The sequence below is a fragment of the Spea bombifrons genome, chromosome 1, assembly GCF_027358695.1.
Source record: "Spea bombifrons isolate aSpeBom1 chromosome 1, aSpeBom1.2.pri, whole genome shotgun sequence".
Taxonomy (NCBI): domain Eukaryota; kingdom Metazoa; phylum Chordata; class Amphibia; order Anura; family Pelobatidae; genus Spea; species Spea bombifrons.
In genome coordinates this window covers 149,890,070-149,916,520 of record NC_071087.1, presented here as the reverse complement: position 1 = coordinate 149,916,520, position 26,451 = coordinate 149,890,070, and the positions used below count along the sequence as shown (strand labels likewise).

The window sequence follows — 26,451 nt, the reverse complement described above, 5'->3', positions numbered from 1 at the left end:
CCACAATAAGAACATCATACCAACAGTCTAACACGGTGGTAGTTATTATGGTCTGGGGCTGCTTTGCTGCTCCAGGACCTGGGTGACTTGCCATAATTGATGGAATGTCCGACCATAAGTTTGTGACCTAAAGCTCAAGCACAGTTGGGTTATGCAGCAGGACAATGATGGGAAACACATAAGCAAGTCTGCCTCTGAATGACTCAAAAGAAACAAAATTAAAGTTTTGGAGGCCGAATCAAAGTCCTGACTTTATTGCGATTGAGATGCTATGGCATAAAACCATAAAAAGGCAGTTCCTGCTCAAAAACCTTCCAATGCGACTGAATTAAAGCATTCTACCAAAAGGAGCAGGCCAAAATTCATCCACAGCGATGTAAAAGTTATCTCACAGGAATGATTGCGGCCAAGGGTGGCACAGCCAGTTATTAGGTTTAAGGGACAATGACTTCTTCACTTGGGTGGTATAGGCTTTGATTAACTCTTTTCCTCAAATAAATGAAATAATCATTTAGAATTTGTCTTATACGAAAATGAGTTGGATGATCTGAAACATTTAAATGTGTCAAATAAGCAAACATAGAAGAAATAAGGAAGGGGGCAAATACTATACACTATAGCGACCTTTCTTTATGTTACATAATATTCACATATGTGTAATTACTCGTCACTATTTTTACAAATCAATGTTAGAAAAAAATGGTTTATTAAGAATAACTTTGTTAGCCCACAATTTGTTGTGATGCACTACTACTACTACTAGTTCTACTACCACTACTACTACTACTACTACTACTCCTACGTTAAATTCTGTTTACTTATCGTACAGCGCTGTAGAATATGATGGTGATATATCAATAAATAATAATAAATATGAGGCGTTTATTGATATATCAATAAATAATAATAAATATGACGCGTTTAACTTAACCTTAGTTTTAATTATTATTTTGTATTACACCAGCTATCATCTATAATGCTACATTAGATGCCGATCTACTGTCATCAAGAGTGACTTCCAGGGGGCAATTTAAAGAAACTGGTGATCGGTTCATACAGAGAAATATTGACATCAGCTCAGGGGAAAAGTGTTTCGAACACATTTTTAATGTTCAGGTAAGAAACAACATAAAGTGTAAAACATAATTGGCTTGTTCCAGCAAAACAGGAACAAATGTGAGAAATGTAAGAAATATTTGTATGTGTTGTAGCATGTATGGCTTATTATCTATGCATAGAGCAGAGCAGCTGGTGGCCCACATTGTGTTCACGCATAGTATTATAATGCTGGAAAAAGTCCTTAATATTACCTGGGGGATCTTTAGTATACAAATATTAAGCTAATACTGACATTTGAGAAATCTAGTTATTTATTTTAACAGAATTACCGTATTTGCTCGATTATAAGACGAGGTTTTTTCCAGAGCAAATGCTCTGAAAAATACCCCTCGTCTTATAATCGGGGTCGTCTTCTAATCAGACCCCAAAAAAATGCTGGCGCCATGCTGCTTACCGGTCGCGAGCAGCGTCTCTTCTGTTAGAAGCAGGGCAGGAAGCTTGCAGCGTCCTCACAGAACTCTATCTCCCCCCTCCCTCCTCTGAGGGCGGGGCCAGAGAAGTTGCTACAGCCGGTCCCCTGCAGAAGTCTGCGAGTGGGAGATCTGCAGTTCAGGTGAGGGGGTGGGGGAGGGTTTTTGAGTATGTGTGAAGTGTGTGTGATTAAGGGAATGAATGAGTATTTAAATGTTTGTGAATGAGTGTGAGTGTGTGTGTGATAGCATGGATGTGTAAGGGGGGTGGGGGTTGTAGCATGGCATATGGAGGCTGTAATCCCACTGCTATCATCCCCAGGTTCCAGCATGTACTGGCTGCCTTGGCTTGATAGGAGTGTGATTGCTGTTAGCAGTTTGATATATATATATATATCAAACTGCTAACAGCAATCACACTCCTATCAAGCCAAGGCAGCCAGTACATGCTGGGTTAAAAGGCATATCATGGGGCTGAGTGGCATATAGGGGGTTAAAATGCATTTCTGGACCTCCAGAAATGCATTTTAACCCCCTATATGCCACTCAGCCCCATGATATGCCTATATACCTCCAGAAATGCTTTATACCCCCCTATATGCCACTCAGCCCCATGATATGCCTTTTAACCCCCTATATGCCAGAGTGGCATACAGGGGTATAAGGCATATCATGGGGCAGAGTGGCAAATAGGGGGGTATAAAGCATTTCTGGGGGCAGAGTGGCATAACTGGGGGGGGCAGGTTGGCAAATAAAAGGAAATTTAAAAAATATATTTTTCTCAATCATAGCTTTTATTAAACATGAAAATAATTTACATTAATTAATATTTACTGGTAAAACTTTTTCCCTATAGGGTAGTCTTATATTCAGGCTTTTTGTTTTTTTCCTAAATTAATATTTTGATTTTGGGGGGTCGTCTTATAATCGGGGTCGTCTTATAATCGAGCAAATACGGTACATTTATTTTTTTTAAAATGCAGTAAATCAGATGATTTGTTTTTCTTTCCAAATGTATCTAAACTCAAGTTTAGATACAAGTTTAATCTGAAAAGGTACAAAGGGTCCTCCTGTTCTGTGAGTAGTAATGGCTAACAGTAAGTAGATCATGGACATGATTTGGTTAACGGTGGCCGACAAACTGGTGGGAGTGAGTGACCTTTACTAAATTCAGTTAATCTGAGATATTACTAATTGCATTGATCCAGTTTGACGGCAAAACACCATTTTAAGCATGACTCGATGTACAGCTAACAACTTTTAAGTAACAATATGTACCCCTGAGTTCCTCTTTCATGCCATAAAGCAGAGCTGTACGCACTTAAATGTCCTTATCTGTTTAGGTTTGAACCATAAGACCTCCGATCATAATGAGTGTCCCATTCTTACTGCGTTATATGTGGGCTGAAGATTTCACCCGCAAGGGCTTCATTTGGACATATTTGAAATGATTTATACATTGAGATGAGGTTGCCCCTCAGGTGCTATTTCCTATTCATAGCTAAAATCCCCATCAGGAAAAATGGGCAGACAAGATGGGCATAAAGGTTCTTATCCGCCATCAAATTCTTTGTTTTCATGTTACCCGTTCATCTTTCACTAGAAATATTTTCATTCATATTCACAGGAGACATCAGACTCGGATAATGCCCTCGCTCTGCGTGTTAATATTGCAGCTCAGAAGCCTGGAACAAGCCCCATTCTAAATCCTTATTCATCTGGCTCAAGTGAATGGTTTGTAAGTAAAAAAAAGAAAAAAATGTCACGTGTACAAGCATGTAGTATGCACTTGTTTATCTAGTACCTTCTATCTTGTGAAATCTGTGTGTCTCTGCCAAGCCCAGTCCATCGCTACTCTTCCATGTGAAAAAAGAGAGAAAGAGTAGCAGGGAAGGACATATGTTGGAAGAATAGATTTCAGTTGACAAGATCTCATCTGAGCTACTTAGACTTGAATCACCCGAGTGACTTTTTTGAAATTTTAATTTTATTTTAGATATTTTAAATTTGATTTTAGATACCCTTTCTGAAGGACTGCGGGGAAGATGAAGTCTGCATTTCTGATCTTTCTCTACAAATTGTACAGAAACCACGTGACATGTAAGTCCAGCTATTTTCCGGTTAGAAAATGTCATCCTGGTTGTAATTAGTACAGACATATTTAGTCATAGTCATTCTTTTAATAGTATTCTTAAGTATAACCTTGTTTTGTAGACTATAATGTTTTTGAAGGCAACATTAATGTTTCCTTTCGAAGTGGACACCAAAAAGAAGAAATGTGTTCTGCTCAATAAAGTCTCACTTATCACAAACATCTCTTTGAATAATCCATCTGTAGCAATTTGTACTGTAAGGGAACACTAGGGAAAGATGGCAAGGAACGATGAACACATGATGGGAAATGGTTAAAAATGATATGTTAATAATAATAATGTGAATAATGATATTTTTCAGCAATAAGCCAACACATTAGATAAAGGAAATAAAACAGCATGGGGAGGAGGTACAACTAAGGTGACCACATGGCCCGATTGCCCGGGACAGTCCCGCAATGGGACTTTAAGTCCCAGTCTCTGCCAGTCAGGAGAGACTTCTCAACTCTCCTCATTGCCTGAGAGTTCAGAAGCCTCTCCTGATAGGCTGAGTCCCTCCTTCACACCAAGCTCAGTGTAAGCTGCAGCCAGCACCAGGTATGTGTCTTTGACTCTGTGTGTGTGACTGTGTTTGCCTGTTTGTCACTGTATTTGTCTGTTTGTGTGACTGTGTTTGTCTGTTTGTGTGACTGTGTTTGTCTGTTTGTGTGACTGTGTTTGTGTGACTGTGTGTGTAATGTGGAGGAGTGTAATGTGTGTATTGTGTGTTCATTCTCTGAATCTACTCATGTCTGTAATGATTGTATGTATTTTATTAAATCTAAAATCAACATGGTTTCCAAGGCTTCCTGGTAATTAATATATAATAGTATATGTGAATCAGTGTGTATGTGAGATATATATATAATATAAAATGTAGTTTATGTGTATGTGACGGTGCGTATATGTGAATCAGTGTGTATGTGATATATATATATATATATATATATATATATAATATAAAATGTATTTTATGTGTATGTGACGGTGCGTATATGTGAATCAGTGTGTATGTGATATATATATATATATATATATATATATATATATATATATAATATAAAATGTACTTTATGTGTATGTGACGGTGCGTATATGTGAATCAGCGTGTATGTGATATAGCGTGTCCCTGAATGGCAGAAATAAAATGTGGTCTCCCTAGGTACAACACATTGCATTAAACTTTTCAGGAAACAATTCAGATTTTACTTACTTTGAATAAAAGGCTTTTTTATTCAAGTGTTTTATTTAAAGCAACATTTCAGGCCAGAAGTTTTGGATCACCTTAGTCACAGAACCTAAAATTAAATTAAGAACTGAGTCATCCAGCCTGAGGAAGGTCATTCATTGCCCATAAACATGCGTTCTAAAGTATTTTCACCAAATGACTAAAACACATTTGTTTGTGGAAAGAAAGTATTTATTGCTTGAATTATTTAATTTCTAAAGAAAAGAATGAAGAAAAACTTTTTCACTTTTCTGATTGTCTAGCACTGAACACAATGAACATCTTTTTTGTAAAATATAATGATAATATAAGAGGCAGATTTAATGATCTGTATAGAATGGAAGTAATGAGTCAGACAACATGATCTGGTTTACTTTTTTCATTATTATTATTTTTTTGTCCATAGAAGAGGCCTGGCGAGTGGTCTAAGTGACAATTACTTTGTGGGCAGCCTTAAAACATTTGTGCAACAAAATGCGGCATTAGAGACATTACTTCTAAGTCTTTTGACTACATTAAAATGTATTTAATTTTTAACTTAATTTTTCTGGGAAATCTTAATTGTAGTGTGCAAAAGGCAGGTACTGTGATATTGTTGCCATAGAAGCTGAAAGTGCATCTTAAGTGTTTCTGTAATTTAAATGTAATTACTAAAGAATAGAATTCTAAGGTTTATTTGCATAACTGTCTGAGAACTTAATAACTGGTTTGGGCCGCTAAATAATGTAAAATTAATGTAAAGAACAATACAGCATAGAAAACCAAACATTTTGTATAAAAATGTGACCATGAGATGAATGTTTCTTGTTCTTATTAACAGCACCCTGCCCTTTATCGTCAGCAATAAAAACAAGCAGTTATTATTTCAAGTCACACTAAGCAACACAAAAGAAAATGCATACAACACAAAGCTGCACGCCGTCTTCTCTGAAAATCTGTTCTTTGCATCTTCGACATCTCCAGTAAGTATAACTGTGCATGGCACTCCTGGGCCACTGGAGTCTTCTGTGCCCGAAAACAGAATAAAATGTAAAATGTTTTAAGCTGGGCATAGAAAAGAACCAGGCAGAAGTGTATAGCGCAGGACTATGTCTCCCATACTCCTCAGCCAGCCACTTAGCTGAAAGAGCATTATGGGAGATGTAGTCCTGCAGCAGGTGGAGGGCCGCAGGTTGGACACCCCTGGTATAGCGCATGATCAAAGGTAACAGAATATGTGGGTTTCTTGAAGTCTACTTATAAGTCATACCACATTCAATGTTCTCACACAAGATCTAATCCGCTTAATGGGGAGTTTGGCCTGATTGATGAATATGTCATCAATATACCTAATCTACAAAGGATACATGTTGTAAATAGGAATGGCTCACATTCAGGATAGTGGCCTCCATCCTTCCTTGGAAGAGTGTTGCATAACTGTAGGCCCCCATTGCTACCCCCCTAGCTGCCCCTTAGCTCAAAAAGTCAAACATGTGACTGTTCAATAGGAAAAGACTGGGGTGAACTTCAAACTACCCAGAATAAAATCAATACAAACCCCAGACAGGACACCATATTGTTCATGTAAGTAACGGCGCACTTGAATTCCACAATCATGTAATATATTGCTATATAACAACTCAACGTCCTGACTTGCTAATTAACCATCAGCTGGAATCGTAATTTGCATTGGTAACCACTCTGACACTCTGTATTACAGTAATTCTCTATTGCATTGAGTTTGTAATCATACATTTTTTTTAAACCAGCCTCTATTGTCTTTTGCAGAACGATGGAACTGAAGTTCTATGTCAAGTCGGCAATGCACAGAGCTCAGTCAACTGTCTGGTCGGTTTTCCTTTTTTGGGAGAAAAACAAACGGTAAACTGCTTTACAGTACCAAATATGATCATTTCTACCTGTTAGAGACAGGGTGAATAGAATAACTAAAAAATAAATACACTGAGTGCACAAATCACTGTTCGGTTATTTTAATGGGGTAACCGTTCTGTGCCCAGCCGCTTACAAATTGTCCTATTTGAGTACTAGCTTCACTGAAAGGAACATAAGCCAATGAGTGATTATCTTAATAGATTTTGAGATTAGTTGCGTTCATCTATTTTCATATGTTTCATACTCTGTATAGTGCATTTCATACTCTGTAAAGTGCAATATACAAGCAACATACTTTTTTCTATATTTAGGTCACATTTGATATTGGATTTGACTTCAACCTCAAATATCTTCAAGACAAAGCATTTATAAACTTCAAAGTTTCGAGGTATGTGTGTGTTGCTCTAGACATAACGGGACTTTCACATATAGGCTCAAAGTGTATTCTGTTGGATTGATCTAAAGGCCATTTGTTCTGCTGTCTTTACAGTGAAAGTAAGGAAGAAAACGAAAACAACAATGCGTTCAACGTATCTATCCCAGTACAGTACGATACAGAGATTCATTTTACAAGGTGAACAGTTTTCCAGAATAAGTCACATTGATTTATACATCAGTCTTAATATTTAATGTTATTATTTTAATAATAAGAAACACAGAAATGTTGAATTACAATTTCAAGGTGCAGAAGTCAACCCAGCCCCGGAGTGACCATTGGGAGATGGTACCTTTACTGCCAGATGTGCGGGCGGTCACTCATATATTCATAAAGGATTACATTTATTTCCCTGTCGTAATGCATTCTGTGGGACTTACTGCAGAAACAATAGGACGATAGATTGATGATTTGAGTGGTTAATGTATAGATAGCATCAGTATATATATATATATATATATATATATATATATATATATATATATATACATGAATAGCATCAGTGCATAGAAAGTGCATAGAAAGTGCATGTTTGTAGGTTAGCTGGTGTTGGCTTGAGCCAACATCTGAACACCTGGCTCAGCTTGGCTTGAGAAGAGTGGAGGAATGCAAGCCGGAATCAAACTGACTCAAAGTCCCCTGTAGTAAAGTTTTTTGTTCCCCTTGAGAGACCGTGAATGCTCACTAGAACTTTCCTTAGGGTGTGATCTACTAGATTGGCCACCTGATACCTAAGGGGACAGGGTGTGAAAGAATCTCTTTCTGTGTTTTGAAGGGGTCATATCATATACCATTTGATAAATATAACTTTAAGATTTAAATATTAATTTAAACACAACTTTTAAGATTTAACTGAAATATTTCCTCCATAATTTATCTAGAGTAGGTTTTTTTTTTCATATTATGTTTATGTTGTACCCTTGGTGACCAGCCCTTGTCCCTTTTTACATGAATGTTTTATTTTTATGTGCCTTTCACAAAATGTGTTGTACTTAAAAGAAAGAGACAGTAAAATGTACTGTTTTTTTTCTGATTTGCTTTAATAGGACCACCAGCATAAACTTTTACGAGGTTTTCCCTGATTCGAATGTTGCATCAGTGGTAAACAATTTTGATGAAATTGGTCCAGAATTCAACTTTTCATTGAAGGTCAGTAAATTAATTTGCATTGTTCAGAGATAAATAATGGAATTGAAACTTCCGTGGTGCTCTGCTAGCCACATTTAAGTACATGAATATTAAAGTACATGACTGGCAGATCATCTTATGAACTTCTACTGTTGAACCTGACCTTCATCATTTACCACCTGCGGATATATTCTTTCTCTTGGATCCAAAGAATTTCAAATAATTAATGCATAGTCTTCTTGTCTCAGTGTGGTCAAATTATTTAAGGGTAAAGATTATGATTCATAGCACCAGCCATACACTACAGCTGGTCTAATAAAATCAATTCAAGATAAGTTTAATTAGTTCACCAGTGTAAATACATGTTTCAAATTCACTAGCTTAATACATTTTGCAGGCATCCAGATGAAAAGCCAATTATATACTAAAAGAAAATCAGGACCAGAGGAAAGCATACAAAAGTATTGGTCAAATGGATTATTGTTTATTTGTATAATGGGGTAAGAATGTCTTCAGACAGGAAGATAAATTGGTGGAAACAGTGGGTGTCAAGTAGTTGCTCTTAAGTAGTGACACCAACTGGTGGTAGAGAGTACTACACTCTGTAATCAACACAAGATTATGGGCATTTCTATACGTAGCATCCCCTGGTGGTGAGAATATGGCACTGCACATTCCATAAAACTAAACATTGATTTGTTGCCACTTACCGACTTATTTACTAAAAGTGGCTTATGCATACAAAACATTATGAATGTAAAATTAATTGAAGAAAAACTAATACACACCTTGAATAGAGAGAGTGGTAGGTTTAATACAGAGTATTATTATTATATATATATATATATATATATATATATATATTATATATATATATATAATATATATATATATATATATATAATATATATATATATATATATATATATATATATATATATAATATATATATATATATATATATATATATATATATATATATATATATATAGTGCTAAATACACAATACTTACTAGGCTATAGTTAGTCTTATGATTGAAAAACTTCCCACAGCCCCAGAATTCTAAAACTGCTTATTGGCTTATTATCAAAGTAGTTGAATGAAAAGGAAATTAAAAATGTAATTGCATAAAAATAGCTTTTAGATTGAATGTCTAAAGCGGCAACAGCATTTCACTTAAATTACTAAAATCAAAGATTATTTTTTTTCCAACTCTGGAGGTCGATTATTTTAACTAAATGGTTATTTATGCTGGATTACACCTAACTTCTGTGAGGACAGGTATATCAGTATGATTTTGTGGTTTTCTGCTGTTTTTCTATATTCTTCCTAATTATTATTAGTTCATGGTTAATATACATATTTTTTCCTGCAGATTAGTACTGGAACCATCCCAGTTAATGGAGCATTTATGACCGTCAATATACCACAGTTCACTAAAGAAAACAACCCACTAATGTACATTACTGGAGTTCAAACAGATCAGGTATGGGTTTATTTGTGTAAAAAAAAGTTTTGCAAGCTATAGTGCCATTATTGCTCGGTTACTTTACAAATACAAGTCTGAACTGTTCTGTTGACTTTTTAGGGCAGAGACCAACTATGTCTTCCTATACTGCTTTAAATATGGTCGCTCCCCTTACAGGAGCAAACAAAATATATTTTATTTAAGATTGGAAAGAAAGGTGGGTGCTTTGTTGAATTTTTGGTTTTAAAGGGTAAAATAAAAAAGAAAAAAATTGTTGAATTTGTCAACTTTTTTTTGCAAAGCCTGGGACTCTTCTTAGCATCTCTAGTTATAAGCAATAAAAAAGATGATATTGCTCCGTACACCTGCAATACTGATCAAAGCAGATCTGCCTCTTTCCCAAAATATTATTACTAAAGTTCAGTACACTGAAAAAAATAACCCTTTTAATGATATTCACACATTACAGAGCTGTATATTGGTAGCCGTCCTTATATAAATACCATGAGACCAGTTGCTGTTCTTAGGATCATCGTGATTGTCATCTCCAATAATTTATCTCTCCCATGTCTATAAATTGAGGATTACTGATGATTGACAGCAGGGGTAAAAGTGCCCCAAGATTTTAAACCAAAAATCTTGGTCATTTTAAGGACATTTTAAACACCACATGTAAAAGTAATTATTGTGCCTAGGTATTACCATGTGGAAAGACACTTCATGAGTCTTTATTGGCCTGATGCGCAAGAATGAAGGAATTTTAAACTTGTGTTAGGAATGAAACCCTTGCACGACTGGTTGGACAACCTAAAAATACAATAGCCTTTATTCAGGACTTTCTGACTCTGGTGTTTCAGTAATTTAATAGATGAAAGCGACGTGCCAGATTCATTAACCTTTTCTTCTGTAAATACTAGCGTACTTAATCTTCAGTCGCACTTCTTTCCACTTACCTCCTTCAGCAAATATTTTGGAACATCGTTGTTATTACTGTATACTGTTAAAGAGATCACATGAATAAGTATCATTTTCTAATGGGACATAACAGCTTGGAGAAATGGTTTGGGCAGCACATACAGTGCCTCTGAAACTCTTCAACTTTTAGCCAAATTTCAGATCTGGGCCATTGTTTCTGGAGAGGTCCCCAGTGGAAAATATGAACATACTTTCCTTTTTGTTCCATGTTTAGGTTACATGCAATGCAAATATAAACCCACTTGAAATAGGAAAAAGGCCACATTCAAGTTCTTTTAAAGCGGAGACCTTTACAAATACACAAGAATTGGTAAGTGTACCTTATTATTTACAAAATTGTTGGCATTGTGGCAGGTTTTGGAAGAGTAAATAAAAAGTATCTTTTTTTTTTTCCCCCTCGCACAGTGACGGTATTCTGAGTTTACTGTATATTCTTTGTGAGAATTGTTTCATTATGTGTAAAACACTAAAGCTGAAGATGACTGCCATAGATTTGGAAGCAGCAAAAGTACTAAAACAGTAGATGCTTATGTATTAAAATATCAAGTTTTCCTAATTTTTTCAGGTAGCGCAGTTTAATCAACACAACATTATCTGCTTTTTTAACACTGGCTAAATTTGGCTCAGCCTGTTAAGCCTGAAGAGTTGTTGGAAAACCATCTACTTCAGATCCATTGTCTATGGCCTAAACTCATAAATGATGGGGCTATGGTGGCAATCTTGGCTAATGCAATAATGGTTTCAGAATATAATGGCCCCAAGCTAAATGTAGAAAATACCAGGGATACAGAAACAGGTGGCAGACTGCATTATGAGTATTTTAATTGAAGAAGAATATCCAAATGTATTTTAGTTTATGTTATCATTACGACATGCACAAGAGAATGTGATATTTTTGCAGATTAATTTAAGTGACTGTAATATATTTTATACATAAAATATTCTGTACCCACACCCTATTTTGAGTTCACTCCATCTTCACATAATAATCATTTTCCCTTTTCTTTTAAAGAATTGTGATAATGCCAAATGCACATCATTTAAATGCTCATTTAAAGATCTACCAGTCAGAGAAGACTATTTTGTCAACGTGTCTACCAGGATCTGGAATGGTACTTTTGCAGCTGTAAGTATTGCTTTGAATTTTTCATTATTTTACCTTTATAACAATAAGTTATATGTGAGATTAACCTATTCTGCAATAGTTTTATCATGTGCTACATATCCGTTGTATGTAATAGCTTCATGGCACTTACTAGTATCTTGTATCAATGTATCTCTAAAAAGGATTTTTTCCAAAACTATCAAAATACATAAGATATTGTAGGTGTCACACCCAGTTGAGCTCAATCGGTGCTCCAAAGCATGGCCGTCACGCGTTCGGAAGGATTTCATTTGGATCTGCATCTGGGACCTACAAGAGCTTGCATCTTTGGCCGATAAATCCAGGATGCATTTATACAACTTGTGCTTCTTTCATCCCTTAGGAAATATTTTTCAGTCTTGTTTCTCATGAAAGTGTTATAAGCCATGCTTATGAAGAGCAATTTGGGTGGAAAGTACTCAATGTTGTTTCTTGTTTGCCCAAGAATAGTTCCCTATGTTCCTTAGAATGCTGGGTAACACCAGCACCTTCTACCCAAGAGAAGCTCTGCCTATGGCAAGTCAATGGATTTAAATGTATATGTTTTATAACCAGGGGCGGGCTGGGGCGGGGGGCAGGGGGGCATTTGCCCCCCAGGCCGCCCGAAATCTAATCTAAACGGCCGCTGGGTGCTGATGCCGCCGGCTGGCGCTACTTTAATACTTTTTTTTTAAATTTAATATGGCAAGCCGGATCGGCTATTAAACGAAAAAACAAAGTATTAAAGCAGCGCCGGCCGGCGGCATCAGCACCCAGTGGCCGTATGCGATGGCCGCCAAGTGATGGGAGCAGCGTGAGGGGTGAAAGCTCCGCCCCCTCGCACTCACCTTTCACCCCTCACGCTGCTCCCATTACTATGCGGCCATCAGACTGCTGGAAAACGTACCTAAACGGCCGCTGCGTGCTGATGCTGCCGGCCGGCGCTACTTTAATACTTTATTTATTTATTTTTAATATGGCAAGCCGATCCGGCATATTAAATAAATAAAAAAAAGGATTAAAGTAGCGCCAGCCGGCAGCATCAGCACCCAGCGGCCGTTTAGGTACGTTTTCCAGCAGTCTGATGGCCGCATAGTAATGGGAGCAGCGTGAGGGGTGAAAGATGAGTGCGAGGGGGCGGAGCCACTTCACTTGACTTGACTTGCCCCCCAGGCCTTAGGCTGCCAGCCCTCCCCTGTTTATAACCAATACATTTGCACATGTCCTTAACACCTAATGTAGAACAAGTGAGGTCCCTTTTCCAAACAGTTTCTAGAATACAGTATTTTCCTTTTTTCTTATTTGTCTCTTTTGGTTTTTTTTAGTCATCTTTCCAGTCGTTAGAGCTGGTAGCAAATGCGAAACTTGAAACCCTGAACTCTGAGATATTTGTTATCAACAATAATAATCAAAAGGTAAGCGTAAATATAATTTAATATTTATAATGGATATTCACATTCATGCTACTGCAGGCACTGGTTACATTAGAGTAATGTAGTATAGCAGGGGTGTCCAAGTTTTTTCTGCAGTGGGCCACTTCATCAGAATTGTATACGTGCGCGGGCCGCACTCATTTTTCACTGTGACAAAAAATATGGCCTTTAATAAAATATGCAGATTAAAATAAAGTAAAATGACACAAAACCTTTACTCTTCCTCTCACTGATTTCTGGGCCTAGAAAGTTTTGCGACTACAAATTCAGGATTCCCTAGATTTATTCTAGGGATGAACTAAAATGAAAATTCTGGACCAAAACATTCAGGGTTCCCTTAGCCAAAACTGAAAATGACACCCACCTTTAAAAATAATAATAAAAACTCACATTTTTAATAAAAGTAGGTAACACACAACTGGACAAAATTAGCAATATGACTTGGCAACCAGTAAATGCTGGCAACCCAGGCAACCAGTAAATGCTGGTACCTAGGCATGATGGGACTGTGCTCGCTGTGATTGCTGTTAGCAATCACACTCCTATCATGCCAAGTCAGCCAGTACATGCTGGTACAGGGTGGCTGTAAGTGATGTGCAGACCCCATACTGCTGGCAGCATCACTACACAAGGGGGGCAGCTAGCTAGGTTTCAGCATGTACTGGCTGACTTGGCATGATAGGAGTGTGATTGCTAACAGCAATCACAGTCCCATCATGCCTAGGTTCCAGCACTTACACATCCATCCAGTAAATACTGGAACCTAGGCATTATGGGACTGTGATTGCTGTTAGCAATCACACTCCTATCATGCCAAGTCAGCCAGTACATGCTGGTACAGGGTGGCTGTAAGTGCAGACCCCATACTGCTGGCAGCATCAATACACAAGGGGGGTAGCTGGCCAGGTTTCAGCATGTACTGGCTGACTTGGCATGATAGGAGTGTGATTGCTAACAGCAATCACAGTCCCATCATGCCTAGGTTCCAGCACTTACACATCCATGCTATCACACACACACACACACACACACTCATTTATTCATATAATCATTCATTCACAGATTCATTCCCTCAATCACACACACTCATTCAAACACCCTCCCCACCCCCCTACCTGCACTGCAACTCCTCGATGCCGCTTACAAACTTCAGCAGGGGGCGCGGCCTCCCTCTGCCTTCTCTGCTAAAGCACAGAGGAAGTAGGATGTCACGTGAACTCCGCTTCCTCTGTGTGCAGTCCAGAAGACCCTCCCACAAGTAAGTAGCAGGGCTTGAGGTGCGGCTCGCATAAGATCGGTTGCCCTGGCTGCCGATCTTACGCGGGCCGCACCTCGAGGTCTCGCGGGCCGCATTTGGCCCGTGGGCCGCATGTTGGACGCCCCTGTAGTATAGTATCATACAAGCAACTTGAATGTATTGTCAAGAAATAACATTTAAACTTCAAACTTCACTAAAATCAAAGTTGCAAGTGATTTTCTTGTCTATCTAGTACAGCTTGCCATTATCTGTACCCTACCTAAATTTCAAGCTCTCCGTTACAATACATACAGATGCAGGTTTTGTAAGAGTAAATAAAAAGTAACTTTGTTTAAGAGGAAATACATAAAATACTTGATTAGTAACAGTGTGTTACCGTATTGGCTCGGATATAGGCCGCCCCCGTATATAGGCCGCACCCTAAAAGTTTGGTGCTTTTTTAAAGAAAATTTTTTTTTCTTTAAAAAAGCACCAAAAAACATGCTGCCACTCTGTCCTCTCCCCCCCCCCCGACATATGCTGCCACTCTGTCCTCCCCCTCCGAGATATGCTGCCACTCTGTCCTCTCCCACTCCTCGAGATATGCTGCCACTCTGTCCTCACCCCCCTCGAGATACGCTGCCACTCTGTCCTCCCCCCCCTCGAGATACGCTGCCACTCTGTCCTCCCCCTCCGAGATATGCTGCCACTCTGTCCTCTCCCACTCCCCGAGATATGCTGCCACTCTGTCCTCACCCTCCCCGCGATATGCTGCCACTCTGTCCTCCCCCCTCCCCCGACTTACCAGAGCAGACTCCCGGGTGTCTTACGGGGCTGGAGGGGGACATCTATGCACATCGTGTATACAACTCCCGGTGCCGACACTCAGCGGAAGTGCCGGTACCGGAAGTTGTATACGCGTATTGCGTAGATGTCTTCCGCCGGCCCTGCAAGACCCGGGAGTCTACCCTGGTAAGTCAGGGGGGGTTAGAATGCATTGTGCGCACGTTCACCGGCAACGGCGCATCACCGCTGCCGGTGAACGTCCGTGCGATGCGCTTAGACAACCTACCGTGCCGGTACTCCCCCCCGTGGAACCTAGACAGTAAACTTCTTCAATTGGATGCCGTTTAGTATGGCAGTGCTTTAATAAGACTTTTCCTGGGGGCCTTTTGTTACGAGTGGAATTGGTGCCATTGAGAGGAGATGCAAAGTGGTTCTTTGCCTCAGGAACAATGACTGTACATCCAGCCATTTCTAGTTACAGTACTTGAAAAGTATTTACAACTATAATAATTTTACTCACTAATTTTTCCTCGTAGATTCCACTGACAATCATAAAGCCAGGAGAGAAGACGGAAGTGCCAATTGGAGTTGTGATTGGAAGCGTTATTGCCGGGCTGCTACTGCTTGCTGCCTTGATTGGTGTTTTGTGGAAGGTAACCAACATATCATGCCCAATTATTTTATTACAATGCATACATGATACTATTCATTTAAATACCCAATCCGAAACAAAATCAACTTCTAATTGTATGCTAACATGTATGATTCCGCTCATGTTTAATTATAATTTGCCCATCTGCTCTTCTGATACAAAGCCAAAGAATGCAACAATGGAAAACCCTATACAAAATGTTTGATGTTAATATATATTTATCTTTATTGATTTATTTTGGTCATTGTAGCTTGGCTTCTTCAAGAGAAAATACCAAAAACTTCAGAAAACAGAAGATGAACTCGCAGAAACGACACAATTAAACTAATATATGAACAAATAGGACTGGATTGCCCATGTTGCTGCCATGCTCTAGCACTGAAATCAATGACCGAGGTGTCTTCACTTGACAATATATTTTGTAAGGATGAATGACAAAATGTTATCTTTGGAAGAAATGTATTCTTATATAAAACTGCAGGGCAGTTTTTGGCATACTTTTTTATATAGCAGTTAAATTGACTAGCTGGTCTGGGGTACTTTGCTATACAGGTGTTAGGTGCTAATCCTTAAAGACTTGCAATGTTTGCATATAGTAGTGATGTACATTTTTTTTATACTTTTTATTGTGAATAAAACATAAGTCAGTGATGTTCCTTGGTTTGTGACCAAAACTGCACTAGTATTTCCACCGCCTTCTAATTAATACTATGCATATATGCAGACAACTTTGAAGGCTATTTTTGTACCAAAGACATAGGGACCTCAAAGTAGCCTTCATGTATTCCAATGATCTCAGAGATTATAGCATATATTTGATTAATCTAATTTATAGACTGCAAATCAGTATACAGATGTTTATACTAGCCTGAGGCAGACTGTTTGGCTTAATGGTAGCGTCCTGGAACTGTTGCAATAATGCCAGAAACAGAACTAGTTCAAAGCTGACCTTTCAAAGAAATATAGAATTTGAAAGCACACAAACGCCATTTGACCCAGTTAGTACACCCATATTGCTGCGGTCTCACGGCATGGTCCTTTATGTATCCCATAGAGCTTAGACCCTCTAACTTCATAATACAGCCTTACATCCTAGTATTCATTTTCTTTTGATCTATGCATCCCCACCTGTACTGTTTTTAGCTTTGGCACGGGGCACCAATGGTATTCTGCGTCTGTGGCATGAGGTTAAGTCCAAGAGTCAGTATGAGTGCTGTACTTAGAATATAATAAACTATAGTGGTAAAAAAGCTTAACAATTTGAACAAAGGATGTGTGCATCTAAGACATAACTTTTTAGGATTGCTTTTTTTTTCTTCTTTATGTATATTTGTTGACTACCATTTAGACAAAATGCCTATGCTTTTTTTTTTTAAGGGGTTAAATCCATAATTTTCATTTTCATCTTGGGCTGGGTCAACACACGCATAGGGCAGCATAAACTAGGCCCATGCTTATAGCAATAAAACACCATGCCAAATATAAGGATTTTCTATCGACAGGGTTGGGTAGGCCACCAAGAAAAGTTTATCTGTTTTAACCATTTCTTGGACTTTTTAGCAGACCAGGGTACCATGATGCTGGGTGTGACATAACAGTCCCAGACCCAGCTGCTTGGGTGGGGAATGACCCCGATGAATGTGCACGCATGAAGCATGGTAATTACATGTGCATTACATACAGATCTGGCCAAGGGGCTCAGTTTCTACTAAATGAAAAGAATCAGGTAAATTATATTTGGTTAATTGATGCTTATAAAAATACACATACTTTCCCAAATGAAACAAACAGTACATACAATATGGTTTATATGGGAGAAATTATCATTCTCCATTGTCTAGTAGTCCTTGCAAAGCTTTTTATTTCTTTACGCATCTCCAGAGGCTGCTTTTATACCCACTGAATTTGCACGTTAACAGTACACTATTTTATGAAAAGTGTTTAAATGACTTTTTGAAAAATTGATACTTGAAATGGAACTTTTGAATAAATAAATATTTGAAAACCGCGTTTCTGGGCTCTGTTTATTACACTATATCCATTTGCAAGTTTGGTTTATGACACTTTACTAGTTGATGTACTATGATCGCAATAACTAGCCACAGTCTATATACATTCCTTTTTTATTATTTTCAGCTGAAAAGATAAAAAAATTTTAAGTGAAGTCATTAGGAAACATTGTAGCACTGCCATGAATAATGAAAATAATAAAATGATTGTCCTGTATATTTTTTTTTTGGTGTGTTCTACTACTGTAGACTATTTTGGTCAAAATATTGGCTGTACAACAGCTGGGAAGTGTCCTGTTTATTATCCTCAACATCATTCCAGTAACTTGCTATAGTTAAACCAGAGACTTGACCCATGACACGCTGTTACAATCTACTCTATGAAAATGAGTACTGGATCTTAAGATGAACCTTTAATTTTGAGTGTCTTTATTTTATCCTTACACAAAATACCCATTCACATAAATCCTTGCACTATGGATGGCCACAAACCTTACAGTAAAGGATAAGATTTTTTTATTCCCGATTAGCATTGCAATTACACATTTACCAGCAAGTATACAGACATCCTTTAGAAATGTGCTCCAAGAAGAATTTAGAGAAGGAACAAGATAAAAATATACTCATTCATTGCAATGCATAATTATTCAGATTTAAAGATCCTGTATGACCTGGTTCATGCCCCTATAACCCCAGAACAAAGACTGTTCAGGAAACAGGATGCTGGTGTAGACAGATAGTTCTCCTTTGAGAGCCTGTGGGAAGACAATTTTGTTAGCAAAGCAGCACTTGGCTTACGATCCATCTTGTTTCCTCCAAAAACATTCCTTATTCTCTTTCCATGAGTAGTCTTCTTCTTCGTATACCTCCTGCAGAAGCCAAAATAAAAAAAAATACATTTATTATCAATCATAATCACAACATGCCACTGCTGACAACCTACAAAAGAAATGTACTTAGTTAACTTATTTAAAAGGTACACCTGGAAACATCCATATTGTTGCCCACAGGCCTTCATCTTCCTTTACTTTTCTAATGCATTCTACCTGTAACTTTGTAACAAATATACAAATATTTCAACCTACTGGCTGTGAGGTTTTGAATCCTCGCCCCCCTCCAAGTGTTAATTATTGCACCAATCAGAAATTAATAAATAAATGGTTGATAAATCAGCAACCAGTAATGTTGAGATAAATGAGATGCATTCGGAGACATTTCGTCTTCTTTGTAGAAGAAACAAAAAATGCAAGTTCTAAATGGTGAGTTAAGAATAGGCAAAAGAGATACTCAAATCAGTTATCAGCTATGATAGATGAAATTAAATTTGACAAATAATTTTTTGTAAAAATTATCGAACAATGGGCAGGGAATATTAATAGACGTGCAAATGGGCCAAAAACCATTCCGACAAATTATTCAGTTTGTTTTTGGACCATTCGTTTCTGGGCAATGAATGACATTCGGTTCAGACAAAAATCAGGAGGCATTTTTAAATTGAGAACAACATTCGTTGCCCAGTGCCCACATTCACTCTCACACTCGCTCTGTTTCGCTATCTTCCCAGCTGACCACTTCCACATCTTCTTGTTCTTCATCCTCTCTCTTCTACTTTCTGTCTTAACTTTTATCTTCTCTCTTTGTCTGAGGACGTAACCTGGCGCCAACTTCTGCCTAAATGGCAGCACTTCCAGTGACATCCTCCAATAGGAGGAGAGGATGTCAGCAAAAGCTCTCCACCGAAGGTCACGCCATGTTATGTCCACGGAGGTGTGGATTAAGATAAAGGAGAGAAGATAAAAGACAGAAGGTAGAAGAGAAAAGAGGAAGAACAAGGAGATGTGGAAGCAGAAGTGGTTGGCATAGAAGGTAGGGAAACACTTAGCGGGCAAAAGAGAGAGTGACCGAGAATGAGAGCATGACATTAGAGAGTTTTCCGGCTGAAAATTCTGAGCTTTTAGCATCATTTTCGTTCGTTTCATGAGGAGCGGGTCTGGCCTTGTTTTCGTGGCTTTGTGCAAATCGCTGAATTTGCCAAAATTCAGTACATTTACAATTTGTATGAATCCAATGCAATACTTACTAACACAGGATGATAAGAGATGCTTGGTAAGCATGATGTCAATTTTTTTATGGACCCCTTGGTGCAAAAATCCAGACTTTTTTTAACAAAATAAAGATGCAATCAAATAAAAGGACAACTTTTGCATACTAAATAAAGAGAAAGTTTGCAAATTTGTAGTAATTATTAGTGTAATAACATAGATATGTGGGAGTAGAAAACAGATCAAAAGATGCATGAATGCTATTGGTTGCTCGTATTACCTTCTTCCATATAGGTACTGTTGCTTTCAATGTGTTTATGCAATATGTCACAGCTTCCAAAGAGTCATTTCTGTGTGGCGAAGAGATAGCTATAACCACACTGGCATCAGCAATTGGAACCAAGCTTCAAATGGGAAAATATTAACAGTGATTAATGTGTGCAGCAATAACAGCTTCTAAATTAATTTACAAAACAAAATCACTAGCTTCTCAAATCACATACAGTCCAATTGTATTTTTGGTTAGAAAAGTGGTAGAAGTGGTAAAGGCTAATACAGAGAGGATTTAAACATTCATGGAATATGCATAAAGCTATCCTGAATTTAAGACAAGACGAAGGATTGATTAGGTTCTGAGTCTCTATATCAGGAAAAACGGGCAGATTGGGTGGGCCGAGTGGGTTTTATCTGCTGTCTATTTCCATTTGTCTACGTTTGTAAGCTTTCTCTCTCACAAAAGTGAAAAGACAGACACTCTACCTTTTCCTCTTTAACATACCTTAGAATCACTCTGCTTAAGCCCCTATTAGCCCCACTAAATAACAAGCTGCCAGTTGAGTTAAACACTTGATATAGCCCTTGTGCACGGGCCATTTCAATTACTCTAAATTACTAACATCAGCTCATCATCCATAGTGGGGAAGCTATTTAAAAGGATTGCTAAGAGATACTATTCAGGAAGTTTTTTTATGCACCGATATCACCAGTAAGTGACAATGTGTCGACACATAAGCCTCAGAGAAAGTATATTAAATTTAGATAGAGAAATTAAGTTAAGGAACATTTTTTCAGTTGGACAAAAGTTTTGAGAGGAATACTCCAAGGGTGCTCCCTTTGTACCATTCTTTTAAATGATCTGGAACAATTCTCCACATTAGCAATAATGAAATAATCTCCTCTCATCAGATTAGAGATTAGACCTCTAGAACATGTTCCTGCTTAAAGGCAGAATCTCATCCATGATTTAACATGGGACCCTGTGGAAAACACTAGCGAGCCATCAGGATAATTTTGGTTTTCCCTTCCATCACTTTGCTATTCATTCCAACCCTGGCAAGTTTCTTCTGTGTGAGGGGCCGAGCTGGCGCTGCATAATGCACTGAAGAAAGCTTGCTGTATACAATTATACAGGGTCAGCCACGCTCTTCATGTCTGGAGTTTGGACCTTCATAATGTATACTGATGTCAAGGAACTGAAACACAACCACAAACTCTCCTGTCAACATGAAAATGGGGTTAGTTTAACGAAACAGATGTTAAGGCTTGGCTGCACTTACCCAAGTCTATGATGCACGGCGATGTGCTTCACAGACGGCCATTTCTGCCTTATGTCTGACAAGATTTTCCTAATTTCAGTTTCTGCCATTGGCGTATATGCTTCATATTCTAGACGGACAACTTTCTTTCCATCAAAATTATTTCTCGTAGTTCCTAAATTCAGCAAAAGAAAAACATTTTAAGGCATGATGTGTGATCTTATCTGTGTTATCTCTCCTAATGTTACATACAAAATGCATGCCAATCTTATATTATTTAACACTTTAGAGGAACGGTTACATGAGTAGAGTCTCCATTGTATTTCCAGTCAGTGTTCTCTGTCATTTAAAGTTACAGAGTGGATGAAAGCTTTGGGATTGGGGTTGAGAGACACTGGAGGTTATGTCTTAAATGTGGTTCTGGGACAACACTTGAAAGTGGTCTTATCACCATGACAACCAATAAAAACCATATTACTGATTGGATAAATATTACTGATGTTAAATTACTTGCTATGGCAATTTGAACACTTAACATTTTCCAGCATAATCTTCTTTTATATATAGCCAGTTTAGCCACCACAATTTAAGCACCAGTTTCTTTTCAAAGAAAACAGGGCTGACCATAAGCTTCTGTGTCTGATAACCTGCTTAAAATTGACCCTTTAGTCCAAATATTTCTTACTGAAACAGATATCGGGTCCGCTATTAAATGTTACAGTCTGCACTGGTTACAGCTGAGATTTGCATATGTATATCACAATGCACTGGTTAAGAATTTGGGGAAACCTATATCACCCATCACCCATCACCCTGGATACAATATAGTAATATATGTTTCCTATTGTTTTTCCTAAAGGCAATTATTTATTGCTGCGTGTTTTTACTTACCAATAAAGATGGATACTGCACCGCAGTCTGGGGAAACCACCAATTGGGATATCTCATCGGTGGAGAGTTTATCAGGTGTTATTTTTACAAAATCTCTCGGCTCTTCCTCACCTTCACTCATAGCAAACTAGAATAAAAAAAGGAGACAGATTTAGTTTTCATTTTATGCCAAATAATCTTAATAATAAAAATATCAAATATGTCACCCCTCTGTGTCTGTAATGTCATATTGCATGAAATAAAGTGATTGTAAGAGGTTGGCACAGCATATTTAGATAAAAGTCTGACTGTACGCTCAAGACACTTTATATGATCAAGTCCCTAGTCCAAAGGACCCAGCAGTTGTGTACATTTTGCAGTTTGGTGGTTTACACTCATAAATTTGTCTTCTCTCACTCAGGCAATGTGAGCACAAAGCTATGACATCATTATTTCGGCTTTTTATACACATACCTTAGGGTGTTAAGACGCTAACCACCACTGATAGGAGGAATCACAGCAATCTCATCACCAGAACGCAAATTCAGCAGCTCATCGCTAATGGGCACGTATTCTTGACGGACCGCAAGGACCACTTGATCTTTTATGGCACTGAGTCTAAGAAGAAACACAATTATTTAAAATGAAGCTTTATTTCTTATACATTTTGCATGTACCCCAGGAAAAACAAGGAACAGTTCCTTAATTTAAAAAAAAAAAAAAAAAAAAAACAGCAAATGAACATTACATTTTTCTTAAGGATCCATGAAAAGTAGGTTTAATATTTCCGGTTATTTTTTTTACGGAACACAAAATATTTAAATTACCTTGGATGCAGATGAACAAGTTTTTCCCAGATCTGTTGAGATGTAATTTCCTTTGGTAAGTTAATGGTTTCTGAGCGAATACCTGTTATTTCTGAACTTTTGGCAAAGTACAGCACAAAAACCTTAAGTAGAATAAAAAAAAAAACAGGTAAAATAAATGGGAAATTTTATTTGAAGCTGTTTGGGTGGAAGATCTGGATTTGGTTAAACCAAAAGTCAAACGCTGTGCTATAACGTGCAAAGTTAAAAACATTTAGGTTTGCCTAAATTCTCAGAAATTTTAAGTAATATGTATTTTCCCAGAATCAACGTCACTAAAATCAAATGAATCTCTTGTGGATAAACAGTTTAGGTTATATGAGAGATGATTTTGAAGCATTCATTTACTTGTGGCATTGAACATGCTGCCTGCTGTCATTCACATGATGATTGCACAATGTTTACATCACATGTCACATGTAGTTCCTGTCACATGCAGGGGGCTCATAACTGCATTAACCTACATTACAATAGTAATGGATTAATTTATGGTAACACTAAAATCCTGAATTCTGTAGCACTAAATGCAGGCAATCATATCATGTTCTGAGATCCAAAGCATTCCCATGTCTGTAACATGCACCCTCTGTGCCTGATCCTGATCACAAATGTTTACATGTAACACTGCAACAACCTGCTACATTTTACCCACAAAGTAACATTTCAACTTCATATTACTACATTATACATACACACAGTATTTATATATTAAATAGCATTAACATTATATATATATATATATATGATATATATATATATATATATATCATATATATATATATATATATATATTATACACAATATATATATATTAAATTGCATATATATTATATATATATATATTGAATAGCATTAACACACACATATATACATATATATATATAGATATATACACACTATATATATATATATATATATATATATATTAAATTGCATATATATATATATATATTAAATAGCATTAACAGACAGATACATACATACATACATACATATACAAACACACACACATATATATATATATATATATATATATATATATATATATATATATATAATTGCATTAGCACAAATAAAATTGCATGGGTTAATACGGATAGTAAGTCCCTACCTCGCAAGTCATGGAGGCAGAGTTCCGATCCGTTAATTAATAAAAGCAGTTTCTCTCATAACAGCGGACCCAAGCAGCGCTCAGCACTGACAGCCAGGGGTGGTCAGTACAGGGAAGAACGATATGGTCAATCTGCGAGCTGCTTGCTGATTGGTGCTTTCTGCCTATTTCCTGATAGATTCTGGTATCTTCATTCTCATTGGTCGGGGGGAATGCCCGGCCTATCTGCCTTATCTGTGCGGGAAACTGGTTTGAGCAGTGCACATAGCGTCATGTGAATAGGATGGTAACTGGTGCATTATGGGGTCTTTTATTTTGTTTGTTTACGTCTCAAACATGCAGGTGACTGGAATGTAACACGCGGTCCAAAGTCGAGGTGTACAGGCTGGGAATAAGGTTAATCATTAAGCATTCAGATGTAAATGCTGAGGAACTTTTGTATGTGAGTGGATTTTGCACAGTGATTGTGAGCTTACAAGCAGGACCCTCTTCACCTAACGAAGGGGTTTGTTGTCTCAGTTCTAGGTTTGCCATACCTTTCAATGTATGTACTGCATTGTTATCAGGGGGAGTAACCAGAAATCGCAAGGCCCCGGTGTGAAAATTGCGCACATTCATGCTCACACACAAACACTTATACAGTCGCATACACTTATACATGCACATTCATGCTCACATACACTTATATATATTTTTCCTGATATAAAGAATCAAACTGTAATCAGCCCTTGATCTTGTTTCAGATTTAGGATAGCTCTATGCCTATCCCATGCATGTTGAAATTCCTTACTGCATTAGCCTCTGCTGGAAGGCTCTTCCATTTATCTACCACCCTCTTAGGGGTTACCTTGTTGGGGATATATAATTAGATAATAATGATAAATAAATAATGATAAATAACCACCTAAATATGATCACATATAAGGTGCTCACTACAGCAAGTGGATTATTAAATATCTTTACTGTATTAAACATTATATTATTCTTCAGTCTTTTCACCATCAGACTTTACATTGCATTGTTTCTTCAACACTTGTCTTTTTATTGAAATGTCCTTGTAATTCAAGTTGTTTGATTCTGAACGCCAATTTTCTTGCTGGGTGCTGAAAGGTGTTTCAATTTTAATAAATGCAATAATTATATCGATCAATATTTTAGTTTAACATTACGCTAACAAGCAGTAATGCTGAATGCCCATTTTTCAGAACTAATTATTTAATATTTATTACATTTTGCCTCCCTCATTATTTCCTGGGGGACTTGATTCTCCCTACCTTTCTCTAACTATATCGCACCCACTATAAAATAAACATCTTTATAGAATTAGTTCTTTATTTCAGCGTACCTAACACCCTACCTGAGTGGTTCCACTCCCTGAACTAACCCCATCAGCCCTGAACCTAATGCTTTTGAAGGTAAAACTACCCCTAATCCCTAAAATAACACCCAAAGACACTGTACTTACTTTCTACGTGGCCCACCGCAAATACACATCTAATGCTGACACAGCATTTATTGTCTACGTTTTCACATCAGGCAAATTTTGGAATGGATGCTGCACGTCAGGATACCGGGGACAAGAAAGAAAACACAAAAGAATATTTGTTCCTGAGCACGTAGATACCTGAGCTGACCAGACTTCAGGATGTGTGTTCAGCCAAACACATCTCCTGCACTCCAAATGGCTGGGAGTGGGGAAAGTGACAAATACATACGGTGGATTTTGCGAGGGGGATACCTTTGGTGAGACAACACAGCTCTCATTATTATTTGTTTTATATAGCACCAACGGATTCTGCAGCGCTGTACAAAGGGTAGACAGGGCATAGCAATTAGTATAAAACACAACAAGATGATATACAAAAAGAGGGCCCTGCTCAAATGAGTTTACAATGTTAAAGTGCATAGGAAGGCTGGAATGTCCTTTTAAGATTGGGAAGCAATATTTAAAATCTATTATTCATACACTACTGGGGAACTTTAGATTGATGTGGGAGGCATGAATTGCCATTTTCAGC

General features: G+C 37.6%; 3 protein-coding genes across 3 annotated transcripts in view; 1 reads left to right on the top strand and 2 right to left on the bottom strand.

The window, feature by feature from the left end:
* The window catches only part of ITGA2 (integrin subunit alpha 2), a 47,167-nt gene extending 30,454 nt beyond the window's left edge, over positions 1–16,713 (top strand). Inside the window, exons 17-30 of the mRNA XM_053448070.1 lie at positions 965–1,116; positions 3,157–3,267; positions 3,547–3,629; positions 5,710–5,851; positions 6,657–6,749; positions 7,073–7,149; positions 7,252–7,335; positions 8,244–8,346; positions 9,702–9,812; positions 10,984–11,079; positions 11,782–11,895; positions 13,218–13,307; positions 15,885–16,001; positions 16,251–16,713. Coding sequence (XP_053304045.1) covers positions 965–1,116; positions 3,157–3,267; positions 3,547–3,629; positions 5,710–5,851; positions 6,657–6,749; positions 7,073–7,149; positions 7,252–7,335; positions 8,244–8,346; positions 9,702–9,812; positions 10,984–11,079; positions 11,782–11,895; positions 13,218–13,307; positions 15,885–16,001; positions 16,251–16,328 — 1,451 coding nt within the window. The 3' untranslated portion in view covers positions 16,329–16,713. The remainder of the gene's footprint in view (positions 1–964; positions 1,117–3,156; positions 3,268–3,546; positions 3,630–5,709; positions 5,852–6,656; positions 6,750–7,072; positions 7,150–7,251; positions 7,336–8,243; positions 8,347–9,701; positions 9,813–10,983; positions 11,080–11,781; positions 11,896–13,217; positions 13,308–15,884; positions 16,002–16,250) is intronic.
* Positions 16,714–18,417: 1,704 nt separating this feature from the next.
* Positions 18,418–22,598, bottom strand: LOC128464096 (molybdopterin synthase catalytic subunit-like). Its single transcript, XM_053448067.1, has 4 exons — positions 22,478–22,598; positions 21,608–21,761; positions 20,332–20,455; positions 18,418–18,878 (listed from the first exon to the last, which is right to left on the bottom strand). Exons 1-4 carry the CDS (start codon positions 22,596–22,598, stop codon positions 18,804–18,806), a joined length of 474 nt encoding a protein of 157 aa, XP_053304042.1. The 3' UTR covers positions 18,418–18,803.
* Positions 22,556–24,556, bottom strand: MOCS2 (molybdenum cofactor synthesis 2). The gene is made up of 4 exons (XM_053448069.1): positions 24,434–24,556; positions 23,284–23,405; positions 22,931–23,074; positions 22,556–22,604 (listed from the first exon to the last, which is right to left on the bottom strand). Exons 1-3 carry the CDS (start codon positions 24,443–24,445, stop codon positions 22,948–22,950), a joined length of 261 nt encoding a protein of 86 aa, XP_053304044.1. The 5' UTR covers positions 24,446–24,556; the 3' UTR covers positions 22,556–22,604; positions 22,931–22,947.
* Positions 24,557–26,451: the final 1,895 nt, after the last annotated feature.